Source organism: Carex rostrata, chromosome 16 (genome assembly GCF_964058835.1).
Source record: "Carex rostrata chromosome 16, lpCarRost1.2, whole genome shotgun sequence".
NCBI lineage: Eukaryota > Viridiplantae > Streptophyta > Magnoliopsida > Poales > Cyperaceae > Carex > Carex rostrata.
The window spans coordinates 5,271,210-5,285,072 of NC_135933.1; the positions used below are offsets into that span (position 1 = coordinate 5,271,210).

The following is a 13,863-nucleotide window of genomic DNA, read 5'->3' on the forward strand; positions in this document are numbered from 1 at the left end:
AAACTTGTGAATTCATATACAGAGCACAGGAATATTAAGTAAATATGTTTGAATATAGACAAGGAATGTGAAACACGAGGTGCAATAATAATAATATATATAGTTTTTAATTTTGATAGATAAATAAAAAGGATTAGAGAGAAAAGAAACAACATTTGGTATAAGGGGTAGCTTAACAAATAAGAAAAAACAAATTCGGTGGCAAATGCAAAATCTTACGGTGTAGTGTTTTGGGTTGTCGAACTACAAGAATGTATCAGAACTCAGAAGTATTGATTTATCAATTGTCAGCAATCTAAGCCAAATTCCGATATGTAAGTTTTTTTTTTTTTTTTTTTTTAAATCCTAATAGAAGCTATTAGGTGCCGATATGTAAGTTCAATCCTAAACTCAGAAGTATTGACTGACATAGTCCCATCCATTTACCCTTCCTCTCTTTGCCAAATTGTCGGCCAAATCGTTCTGGCTTCTCTATATATGGACACAAGAGAAAGATTTGTGTTCTTGCAGCAAATATCAAACTTCAAGGATCTCCTCAAAAGCACTCCATTCCTGAACACAAACTGATATTATACAATATTATCCAACAACACCTGACAGCTTCTGTCACGGTATTTCAAAAAAAAAAAATATTATACAATATTATCAAAGAAACAGATACAAAATGGGGGCCTAAATTGATATTACACAGATTGAATTATGTAAATGCTACATTTCTTATTTCTGCAACATTGATGATATTGAGACATTCTTATGCAACTAACTTGATGCTAGAGTGTGTCGCAGTTAAAAGGGATTGCATCTGATTACCTTTTGCAAAGTTATTTTGATCCGAAGATATAAATTGTTGATATAAGTTTTTCCACAGAAAAAAAGAAAACTTACGTGTCGTTATACTTTTTTAAATCAATTTATTGTTTCAAAGAATAATTAACGGAATATGCTAACAAAATTTGCAGATCCATGACATCAATTGTGCACGATACCACATTTTGAGATTGGAAAAGATATCATTGTTTATCTAATAAGTTTTCATATTTATTATGTATCAAAGTTGGTGGCATTTGAGAAACCTTCATCTGTGATTGAGTGCCGACAGAAATAATATATTTTTTTTTTGATAAACAGAAATAATATTTATTTTTTTTACAACATAATAGATTGCTGGTTAGTTTTCGTTCTCATCAAATTTGAGTCACTCTTTATGCAAATACAAAAAATATAGGGATCGACTAACAGTCCCTCTAGTTCAGTCCCCTATCTGTCCTTCGCACTAAAAGACAAAAAAATAGTTAAAACGTGCTAACTACCACCAAAGAGCAAGATTAATGTTATTTTATTAATAGTCAAAACGTATAGTATTCATACTTATTATCAGAACCATTCGTCATATGTAAACACAAGTTGGAGGGGACCAGTAAAGACTAGGGGGACCGCTGACGTCTTGTGACAGTCTGGATTGGGGACCGCAACCGTCTGAAAGCGACATTTGCCAAGATTGGAGACCACTACAGTGAATCTATATATTATTCATATCTAAATAAAGAAGTATTCATATCTAAACAAATGAAGTATTCATACCGACGATTACGAAGTATTCATACATGTTTGAAATAATTTATACAATTCAAAATTCAAAATCAGATTCATCTCTCTCACCCCACCTCTTCCAAGAAGTATTCATACTGACGATTATGAAGTATTCATACATGTTTGAAATAATTTATACAATTCAAAATTCAAAGTCAGATTCATCTCTCTCACCCCACCTCTTCCAAGAAGTATTCATACTGACGATTACGAAGTATTCATACATGTTCAAAATAATTTATACAATTCAAAATTGAAAGTCAGATTCATCTCTCTCACCCCACCTCTTCCAAGAAGTATTCATACTGACGATTACGAAGTATTCATACATGTTTGAAATGATTTATACAATTCAAAATTCAAAGTCAGATTCATCTCTCTCACCCCACCTCTTCCAAGAAGTATTCATACTGACGATTACGAAGTATTCATACATGTTCAAAATAATTTATACAATTCAAAATTGAAAGTCAGATTCATCTCTCTCACCCTACCTCTTCCAAGAAGTATTCATACTGACGATTACGAAGTATTCATACATGTTCGAAATAATTTATACAATTCAAAATTCATTGTCAGATTCATCTCTCTCACCCCACCTCTTCCAAGAAGTATTCATATCTAACATGAAGTATGCATATCTAACAAATGAAGTATGCATATCTAACAAATGAAGTATTCATATGTTCCACTTTGACAACCTTCGCTGGGCTAGCATGGACCCCTCCAATGGTGCACCACGCTCTCCCGCCCGGATCTCGATGGTTCACCGCACTCTCCTCGCCTGATCTCGTCGAATCTCAATGGTGCATCACGCTCTCCTCGTCGAATCTCGAAGGTGCACCACGCTATCCTTGCTAGATCTCGACGGTGCACCACACTCTCCTCCCCGGATCTCGACGGTGCACTACGCCGAGAAAGAGACTCGGAGAAGGAAGCCGTGGAGAAGGAAAATTTGAAGTTCAGCGAGTTCAGCGAGGAATTTTCAATTATAGTTAGCGGGGAACTACTAATGATTGCATTAATTAACTACCATAAACCATTAATCGGGGAGGACAGATAGGGGACTGAAAAGGAGGGGACAGTATTTTTACTCAAAAATATATATTTAATAATTATTTTTCTAACTTTAATAATTGCTTTTGGGGTGCAATATCGTAATAAAATGATATCATGGCCCCCCCACGAATCGACACGACACGAGTTCTCAGACCGCGAAAACCGCAATTCATATCACCTAAGGTAACAGAATATTTATGTTTAGTTCCGGATCGTCCAATTAGAATCCGCACGAATATGAAAGAGGCCCGTTCATTTCATCTTGGGTTACGATTGGCCCGGATTCTGATCGGACAGTCCAAATTTAAACTGAAATATTATATTACCTCAGAGGATATGGACTCGTGAATACCGACCTCTCTCCTAATATTCGCCACAACACGAACAGTTCTTTCTCGTTCCTCGTCCCTTGGAGATCGCAAGAGCCAGGAGCGCGCGCGCGAGAGAGAGAGAGAGAGAGAGAGATGGGAGCATCCAGTTCGAGCGACCGGAGCTCCGCACAGTCACTGGAGCAGCAAGAGGAGGAGTCTCTTGCTGTCTCCACTGGATCTCTCCATTACCTCCGTGCCTCCTTCACCAAGCTGTCCTCTCCCGACGGCACCATCCCTCTCTCTTCCCTCCAGGTACTAATTCCTTGTAGAATACCAGAATTCAGTTGAGTTAAGATCACTCTAATTTGGAACTCAAATTAATTCATTTGTCTCTTATTGTTCTGATTTAACTATTTTTTTCATCAGGAAACGTTTTCTATTAACACATCAAACTTCAAATCAGAATCTGAATTGCTTCTAGTACCAGAGAAGTTTCCCGAACTACTATCTCATCTTGGCTCCTCCATTACTTCTATTTTCTTCAAAACCGCTACTGCAGAAGCAGGAATAACATGGGTAGATTTCTTGCGAGGTTTCAATAAGTGCTGTGTAAAAACACCAACATCCGAATCCCTTACCAGACTCTACCAACTATTTTCGGCAATGTGCCATGAGGCTGGTGTAGGCAAAAAATTGGACTTTGATTTGGGTGAAGAGGGTACAGGGAAGGTTACCGGGTCATTCGTACCGACCCAATTGGTCATGTTCCTGTGGATGTGTTGGGTACTGATGCACGGTGCAGGGGTTTCGAGGCAAGTAAAGGTTGAGAAGGGCATTTTGGTATTGCCAGACGTGACCCATTTGTTTAATTCTGCTCTGGTTAGTAGTGGTCTTGTTGGAGATGATGGTGATATTTGGAAGGTTGATTTTTCGGCTGATGATATGGAAATACCAGTGCAAAAACTTCAGGGCTGGGTAACGTCTGCAGTGGTTGGAATTTCACACAGTCTTGCACAGTATGTGCAACAGAAGATCCAGTTGTGTGCTGCTTCAGAGGTTTGTGAAATATGTGGAGTGGTTTATATGTTAGTAATTGGTATTTTTCTCAGCAAATTATTGTTGATGCCTATTATATTATTATATGTGTCATGATACTAGAACTCTGCAATTACTAATAGTGTGGATTGCATGGTGATATTAGTTATGTACCATGGTCATCCTTATAAAGCAGTGTGTTGTCTAAAGCACCATTTACCAGTATTCATTTCTTTTGATTCACTAGATGTTAAGGTGAAATTGTGCCCTACTATGCACATTTAAATACCTGCCAAGCCAGGAAATTACATGTAAAACATACTTAAAAAATTCTAATGGGTTACGTCTGACCCATGCAGGAAAGCATTGAGTTCTAAAATCCCCACTTGATATATATATATATTTTTGTACTTGCTATCCTGATGCAGGAAAGCCTTGGGGAATCAGTATCAGCCAGTGACACTGCTGCAGGAAGTCATGATACTTATTTATTAACACGAGGTAGGGCATGGGCTGTTTCTCTTTCTCTTCGAGGTGCCTTGAGTGATCAACTTTTGAATGCATCCTTTGGTGGAATGGATGATGATGACCTTCTATATAGGTTTGTTGCAATTTTGAACTTTTCTGCTCTTGTCTCTATCAAAATTTATCCTCTTATTTCCGAGGCGGTGAATTTTCTTACCTATGGAGATATGTAGATGATTTATTTGTAGATTTTATCTACTTATTATTATGTATATAATAGCATGTATGGGTCTGCAAGTTCAGACTTGAACTTCTAGTAAGTTACACTTTAATCAACAAAATTACAAATATTTCATGATGAGCTTGCCAAGCTTATAGTAGTTAATAAAAATAATCAGAGATGGGAACACTTGAACTAGAATTGATGTGATTAAGTTGTGAATGTATCATAACACGGGTCACCATATTGACATATTTCGTAGTACAATTGATCTAGCTTATCTTTTGGAATGAAAAATTTAATGGCAGCAGACAAGATAATATGAGATAGGAAGGTTGGGGACCAAACAAGCATCTTTGGACCATATTATTATTTCCAAAACAAATGTTTGATACAAAGGGAACATTACTGTCGCTTGATTGAAGAAAAAAAAAGTTCAATTTGACGAGAGGAAATGCTGTCATTTTTCAGGGCATCGGTACATGGAAGGGGATTGAGCCGGTTCTGGTCGAATGTTGAAGGGTACAATGGTCCTATTTTGCTTTTTATTTCAGCCATGGTAGCCAACTCCAGTGAAGCTGATAATAGAACGACTTCAAATAAATGGATTATTGGTATATTAAGCGAACAAGGATTGGAAAGCAGAGATGTATATTTTGGAAGCTCAGCATACCTTTTTGCTATAGACCCGATTTTTCGGGCCTTTCCTCCTTCAGGTGAATAGTTATTTTTTAATATATTTTAAATGTATGCAGCCTCATGCTTCTAGCTGTGATATATTTCTGGAACATTGTTAAAGGCAGCAAGCTTAATTTAGAAAATTTAGGTATTGTTACCAACATGCAGCTAGATTGGGTGCAAGGTTACTTGCTCGAGTTTATAGTTTTCACTTTCTTCTCCAAAGTCATATCTGGTTTATTGAAATCTTAACAAACCAATAACTGTTTGGCGTCAATAGCATGTACGAGTCAGGTCCTTTACACCTAATAATGAAGATATTAAAAGAATCCCCCATGACTGTGTTTGGTAGCAAGATTGGTGATAACTCAGGGATAAAGTTATCCATGTTGGAGGTAGGGATAACATTATCTCTGAGTTATCCCTCTTCCAGACACAGCCTATGGATGTTGGTATTGCAGGGAAGGAGAAAAACTTTGTGTATTGCCACGTGCAGCCTGCTGTTAGGGTCTACCAAGCAAACCCTAAACCTATTTGCGTTGCCTTTGGTGGGAGCCTTGGCAATGAAAGAATATTATTAGAGGAGGATTTCACCCGGGTTGTGATTCGCCACCATGCTGTTGACAAGACGTACCAACATGGCCCTCTCTTTCCCAATCAGGTATCATTTATCTTGGTTTTATTTTTTTTATCTTTCGACTTGGTACATGTCTGCTTTAAATTGAAAAGACTAAATTGAAGGGATTATTGTTAATTGTGATAACACCGAATTATTCCAAATAAGCCTGACAAGCTTTTGTAATGGAGATTCTGCAATAAAACCAATTATTGGGGAATATTTTGTTAAATATTCTCTCCTCTACCAAAAAAATGGAAACAAGAAAGTCGAATAGAAAAAAAAAAACATTTCGAACTAATATCAAGTAGGAACAAAAATTAGATATTCCATGCTTGATTGAACTAGCTATGATAGATTTAGTTGAGTTAATGTAAGTCAGAATTTGGACTAATCATCTTTTGCTTGACATGTATTAACATTGTATATTGTTTCTAGACTTAAAAATTGATGACTTTAATTGGGACGAGAAACTTCCAATGTTATATTTGCAAATGCTATTGGATATTAGCTATGATTTGCAAGAGTCTCCAATGAATAGTTGTTTCATCTTGTGCAATCCAGGGCTTCTTACCGACTAAAGCGGAGATACTAGAAGTGGAGGTTTGGGGTTTGGGTGGAGAGAGTGCAAAACGGCAGCAGGACGTGTACAAGAAGAGAGAGACTATTTTTTCTGAACAACGTAGAAAGGTTTGCATTTTGCAACATTGCTGATCTTACAGCTATAACTAATAATACCTAGCATGATGTTTAACTTAAGCAGAGGATCAATGGGTAATTGGGAGGATCATAACACTGGTTGGGTAATTTGGAGATCTACCAATTTTTACTTTATGCATATTTATGTCATTGTTGTTTCAAATTCTATGTAGGTTGATTTGAAAACATTTGGGAATTGGGAGGATTCACCGGAGAAGATGATGATGGACATGGTTTCTAATCCAAACCGAGTCAGGCGAGAGGAACGTTGATTTTATTAGCCTTCTATATACTAATCTCCTAGGAGAATTATCTATTTAAGCATTTTCTGTCCTATTGATCTTTCGATCTCAGTTTGTATATTTATTAAGGATGTTTAGTTGAATTTCATTGAGTACATGAATTTTTCAGACATTGCACAGAATACGAGGTCACAAAGAAACACCGGATAAAAGAGAAAAGGAGAACTTCTGATTGGGATAGTCTAGACCACATACTTGATGATCATGACAATACCTGAAAAATGATAATCCCAACAAATGATATTGTTGCAATCTATATTGAATTATTTGTAATTTATGTACATCATTTTGTAAATATTATTGTCTATGTTTAATTGTTGGGAAGTTTGCGCAGCTAAACAGAACTTCTCATTTATGTATTTTGGGCCGAAACTTTTTTAATAGAAAAATAAAAATAACAAATCAGTGAATCACTATCGTTTGAAATTGAAAATCAAAGTCAGCACCGAGGAGACGTTAAAAAATGTAGTATCATACGGCGCGAAACAATAAGCGTTATATGGACGCCAGATCAAAATTCTAACATGCCCATGCTGATGTACACAACACATTCAAATATTTGACATATCTACCAAATTAAAGTTACTCAGAAAAAGAAGTATAATACTGGCGAGTATCATAATCGGAGAATTCCAATATCTAAATCTCAGCAACAATTTCCATTGCTAATTTTTCAACGAGTGGCCCTGCTTTATCCTAGCTGATAATATCAATTAGCACTAGCAAAGATGGCTATTATGGACAAGTGGCGAGGAACTGGTAGGGTCTGGAAGGACGACGATGGAGCTGTACAAAGGAGGTCTCCTCAGTCGTGATCGTTCTTAGAAGATCCTGATTTGAAAGCTTTAAGGAAACGATAAAGAAATATAGCAAAGCTGCAAAGGTAGTCCTTGACTTTCTGGAATCGAAGGGTCGGTAGCATATGCAGAAATCTGTACCTAAGGGCACTATTTAATTTGTCGTTCATGAAAAGCTAGCTTGTTTGGTATTCTCGATGTTGCAAAATTTTCAGAACAATTCGCATAGTTAAATAACTTAATCAAAATAAAATTAATCTAAGTTGAAAATGTTATGAATATATATTAAATGCGTGGATGTTATTCATTTTGTAACTCCCATATTAATTCTCAATTTATTTTCCCACTACTCCATGCATATTGATGCCCACTACAATTGAAATTCATTTCTCCATTTATTTAGCCTATAAATAGAGACTTTGTAATCTTGAATTGTACATACATGAGAAATATATGAATAAAGAGATTGCCATCTTTTTTCTCTTTATTTTGTTTATTTTTCTTATGCTTGTTTATCTTTATTTTATAACACGTTCTCAGCACGAGAGCTCTACTAGTTGAAGATTCGAGGTAATTTTAATAACTTTTATTTCAATTTTATTTATATAAATAATACTTTCTAGTAATTGCTAAATAAAAATAGTTATCAATTTATTTATATTTATTTTGAGATGTTTAGTATGATTCATATAATTTTAAATGAAGTGCATTTTTTTAATTTAATCTTCCTGAAGAAGATTTAAAAGAAAATTCTTCTTAAAGAAGATTTATATGATGTACAAATATTGTATAGTGGTTCATATTTTTTTTGCTTCAATAATTGAATCTTCTTGAAGAAGATTTCAAAAGATATTAAGAAGATCTTCCTGAAGAAGATATAAAGAAAAATTATATGATGCGCAAATTTAACATGATGTTCATATTTTTTTTTCAATAATTTAATATTCTTGAAGAAGTTTGTTCGCTTACAAAAGTATGCTACAAAGTTTCAGGTACAGCTAGCTGTACCAGTTTAAACCTTGAATCTACTCTCGTCTAAGATTGCAAGTGCACAACCCTATCCGTATAGTATAATAAGGTATCGATCCTCAGGGACGGAATAATTCGACTCTAAATTCTTACTAATCTGAGTTAGGTACTAGAAGTGTGAAAAGTTGGGTTTGGTTTGTTTATATTTCCTAATTTCGAGCGATAATTCAATTAACAGTAAATGAAAGGAATTAAAGGTTTTGGTTTTGAACAATGATAAAAGGCGTTCCCAGGGTCTCAGGTTTCATCCCAAACTTTGCCTTCTCTGGACCTATCATGCGACTCGCATCATCTCTGATGTGACCCGTATGTTGCGACTCGCATCATCTCTGATGCGGGTCGCTTGGCCCTCGAGCTGAGCTGACATGTGTTCGTATCTAAGTTGATTTCTTGTGCGAGGCTTCAACCTGTAGCTCTCACCTACTGGTATCTAACCTAAATTGATTGTCTGGTTTGCTAGAAGTATCCACAACCTTTCGATAATGGAAAGTTCACCTCTCGGCTACTATTGATCATAAATCTACTTCAAATACTAAATCACAATTGCAAGAAACATCAATGCCAAATTACTAGAAGAGATGCTATAGACATCTAACAGTAGACAATCAAGAATCAATCAAACAATCAAAATTAAGCAATCAATGAATACTCAAACAAAGAATCACACAAGTTCAAACTTAGATCAAAACAACATGCAACTCAAAGACAAAGTTTAGAGACTACATCCTAACCCTAGGAACTAAAGATCTACTCAAACATAGTAAAAGAAAGCATAAAAGAGAGAGAGAATAGGCAGATCATGATGAAGCTCGAAGATCCAAGGTGGATTGGAGAGGATCTTGCAATCTTCTCTTCTCTTCTTCTTCTTCAAGCAAGCTCCAATCTTTTTCTTCTCTCTTGATCTCTGCTCTCTAAGTGATCTGGAATGTAAAAGGGGAAAAAGCTCTCGAAATTCTGGCATAGGATCTCCTTTTATAGGCAACGGGTCTGACTTGGGGCTTGTCAGGTTCAATTTGAATTGGGCGGCAACCCGTGATGTGACTCGCATCAGGTGGATGCGACTCGCATCATCTGGTCTTCAAGTGAGGAGTGAGGGTCGCATCGCAGGTCGCTTTGGGCTTTGATACGACCCGGATCTTGGGTGATGCGACTCGCATCAGATCTTCCTGAAGTCTGCCATTTGCCTGATTTTGCCCGATTTCGCCTGATTCCTGCAAAGTAAGAACCAAAACATAGCAGTACCACATTCTATGGATATTCAATGTAAAAGGCACTATTTGTTGGTTCAAAACATAGATTTTTGTATGGAAACAAGTCGAAATAATAGGTCTAATAATGTGATATCAAAGTTAAAAGATATTCTAAGTTGATTTATTATCTCTTTATGGTTGAAGAGATTATAACGAGTTGGACAAAATAATTCAATTGGTTCTGCTCCATTTCCTGAAGTAAATATAGCAATATAAAATAATAAATTTGAAAAAAAAAATTGTGGACAAGAATGAGTTTATTATCATGGTGATTATTACAAAAATACATATTTCCACTCGAAGTGGAAAGATAATGAAGAAAATTTAAATAATGTGCAAAAATTAATGTGATGTTCATATATTTTTTTTAATAATTTAATCTTCCTGAAGAAGATTTCTAGAAATGTTTTGAGTATATTTCTTGTCTTCTTATGGTTGAACAAAATAATAATTCCACTAGAAGTGGAAAATAATATGATGGACACACTCTTAGATATGGACATGGTAATGAAGAAAAGACGCACCATTCCACTAGAAGTGGAAAAATAATAAACAAAAAGAATTACCACTAGAAGTGAAAAAAAAAATTAATGAACAAAAAGAATGAGAAAAGTGACATAATAGCGAGTAAAATAATTCATGCTATTATTATGGTGATAAATGTTATTGGCCATGTACCTGTCGTACGTGCAAATATTTTGTTGACCTATATCAAGCATCAATAATAATAAAGAAAAAAAATCGAGACAAATTTTATTTGTGAAGGTGACCTCAATCTTATTCAAATTGATGTTACTCATTTGAATGTTGTTGATTACTTTAACAAAGAAAATAAAAACTAATCACTTGATTAGTAATGATAGTATTCAAAAATAAATTAATTAATAAAAAATATTTTTGTAATGTATTTCTTTCTTATTTGCAATTATTACTATTAACACGAGCAAATTAGTTGATAATGCATATTTAGAAGCTAATTTATTCGGCAAGATTAGTTTTGTTAAGAGACAAGTTTGTAATTATAAATATCCAATATATTTTTTAAATTATGTAAATAATTATTTAACTTCATAATCTTGGCAATATTTGCAACTAATTTTAATTTTGAAATTCCATGTACTGACACATATTCCAATGAAAAATAACGAAATTTGGAGCTGGCTATGGCATTCATGGAACAAATTCAAATTTTCAATAGTTTTGAATTTATTTTATAGATGCGCTACTTAAATGGAACAATGTGTGTATTTCATATTGTCTTGATTTGATTTGAAAATTATTGTCAAACTATTATAATAATAACAAATCAAAAATAGTTGAAGTATGACAAAATATTTGTGAGATTTGCAAAAAGACAATATACGAGAGAATAGAAAACATATTTATTTATTTATTATATTCTTTGCTATTATTATTACTTTTTGTTTCAACAAAGAAACATAATTATATATTTCGCTCAATTAAGTAATGTTTACAATATTTATTTCTTATTTGCAATTATTATTATTATTTTTGTTGTAGTGATGTTTATTTTTGTTATTTGCAATTGTTATAAATGAGATAATTGATTGAAGGCTCCGGAAGAGCTACATTGTTGTGATATAGAGGAACACAAATTTATGATGTATTATATTCTTGTAAGTCTCAAAAGAATTTGTTAAGTTTTAAGAATATCCGCCGAAATGGATATCATGTTGAGACAACTATTGAAAAAAAAATATTGAATATATGGAAAACAATGCATATGTTTTTCCTCCGACTTGTACTACACATATATTAATACAATTAAAGAACATGTTATTGTAAACCAGAAGTTTACATACAAGAATATGTTTATAATTTGGCATGACCGGTTGGGCCATTCCGGATCAATAATGATGCGAAAAATAATAGAGAATTAATGTGAACATTAATCAAAGAACCAGAATATTCTTTCATCTGATGATTTTTTTATGTGTTGATTTTATTTCTAGAACGTATACAATATGATATTTGTGGAACATTGTTCGCGTGAAAGCGCAACGCAAGTTTCGGTACGCTTGGGAGCGTACCTTTTAAAACCGCGGTTACACCTTCCGATTAGGGTTGCAAGTGCACAACCCTATCGAGGAGTATAATCGGGTGTCGATCCACAGGGACGGTTTCTTTATCTAGAATCTACTTATCTCGACTAAAGACTAGAAGTGAGAAAGAGGGAGTTTTGGTACTTAATATTCCTAAAGAATCAACTCAAGCAATCAAACAATGCAATAGAATAGTAACTGTGCAAGGAAAGGTATAAACTGTGTTTTGATTTAGGATAAAAGATGTTTCAAGGGTTTCAGACTTCATCTCTGATTTGCCTCTAGTGGTACGGGTCTTACCAAGTTGGTACGGCTAGGCCGCACCAACCTGGTCCGACCAAGCCGAGTGGGGCTTGGTACGGGTAGGCCGCACCACTCTTGTAAGACCCGTACTGATTTACCAGAACAGAGCTTACAAGTTCGAGTTGATGCATTTCTTGCTGGTACCTTGTATTAAACTCTTGAGAAAGGTTCAATTGACCATACCTAAGGTTCCTAAATCTCAACTCTCGTTTGTTGGTTCAAGATCTAGGTTTTAGAGTCAATTCTTCACCTTCTAGGGTTTCTAAACCTCAACTCTCGTGTTTTGGTCCAGATCCTCTAGTTGATTGATTGGAGATCTAAGGTATCCTCTAATCTGTCAATTAGGGGAGAATTCAACCTTTCGGCTTCAATTCGAACAAGTCTACCTAAAGGGATTGGTTTGGTTGAGAGAAGGCAATGGTCACATGACCTTGTTAGGGTTGATCTACCACTATAGGCAAACCACATGCAATCACAGCAAGACAAAGCAATCAAGACAAGCAAATACACAATCAATACAATCAAAAGAGTTCATACAAGATCCAAATCAAGAAAAGCAACACAAATCAAGAAAATCCATCTACAAACCCTAGAAACAATGATCAACTACTCACAAGTCATAGATCTGTCCAGAAATACAAATAAAGAGATAAAGAGAGGCATGATAGAACTAGATCGAAGATCGGGAGTGGAGAAGGGGTTGATCCGTCGATTTTCGCCTCTTCCTCTTCCTTCTTCTTCTCTCCTTGCTCCTTTGCTCTCTTTCTCTCTTTCTCTGAGCTCTCAATCTGGAATGAAATGTGGATCCCAAAAATGGAGAGATCCCTCGCTTTAAATAGCCTCTGCCAAGATTTGAATTCTGCCAGGCGGCATCTATGTACGGCCCGTACCAAAGTGGTACGGCTAGGCCGTACAAGATGGGAGGGAGGCTGGATCGACTAAGTCTGGTAAGGGCCATACCAAACCTGGTAAGGGCCGTACCAAGCCTGGTAAGGGCCGTACCAGAGAGTCCAAAAACGCCGTTTCTTCGTTTATTTTGCTCCAATCCTGCAGAAAACAAACAAACTCTCAGCAGTACCAAATTCTAAGGATATATCAATGAAATGCACATGATTTTGACAATTTAGAACGTGAATTTGGTACGAAATCAAGTCAAATATAGGCTAAATATGCAAGGTATCAAACATTATATCCAACATGTGAACCATTTGAATATGTTATGGTTATAATTGATGCATCAATAAGATGATCACATGTATGTTTATTGTCAAATCGCAACCTGGTGTTTGCAAGATTACTTGCTTAATTGATTTGATTAAGAAAATACGTCTAGACAATGTCGAAATTAATGTTGAATATCCTGTAGATGTTCCTATATCAAAAGAAGATATGATATTTTTAATGCAACAACACTAATTCGCACCATGCCAACAAGTTATTATAAAA

General features: G+C 35.2%; 1 protein-coding gene across 1 annotated transcript; it reads left to right on the top strand.

Moving 5' to 3' along the window:
- Positions 1-3,028: 3,028 nt before the first annotated feature.
- Positions 3,029-7,091, top strand: LOC144567268 (TLD-domain containing nucleolar protein). Its single transcript, XM_078317365.1, has 7 exons — positions 3,029-3,272; positions 3,387-4,016; positions 4,424-4,596; positions 5,152-5,396; positions 5,820-6,019; positions 6,539-6,664; positions 6,847-7,091. The coding sequence occupies exons 1-7, from the start codon at positions 3,114-3,116 to the stop codon at positions 6,943-6,945; spliced, it is 1,632 nt and encodes a 543-aa protein (XP_078173491.1). The 5' UTR covers positions 3,029-3,113; the 3' UTR covers positions 6,946-7,091.
- The last annotated feature ends 6,772 nt before the right edge of the window (positions 7,092-13,863 follow it).

What these genes read in the sequence shown, in the direction of transcription:
- LOC144567268 (XM_078317365.1), top strand. Translation starts at nt 3,114, where the DNA reads ATGGGAGCATCCAGTTCGAGCGACCGGAGCTCCGCACAGTCACTGGAG. An exon ending in TCGGGCCTTTCCTCCTTCAG is followed by an intron (nt 5,397 to 5,819) that starts GTGAATAGTTAT and finishes TTGGTATTGCAG; the next exon opens with GGAAGGAGAAAAACTTTGTG. An exon ending in GCCCTCTCTTTCCCAATCAG is followed by an intron (nt 6,020 to 6,538) that starts GTATCATTTATC and finishes TGTGCAATCCAG; the next exon opens with GGCTTCTTACCGACTAAAGC.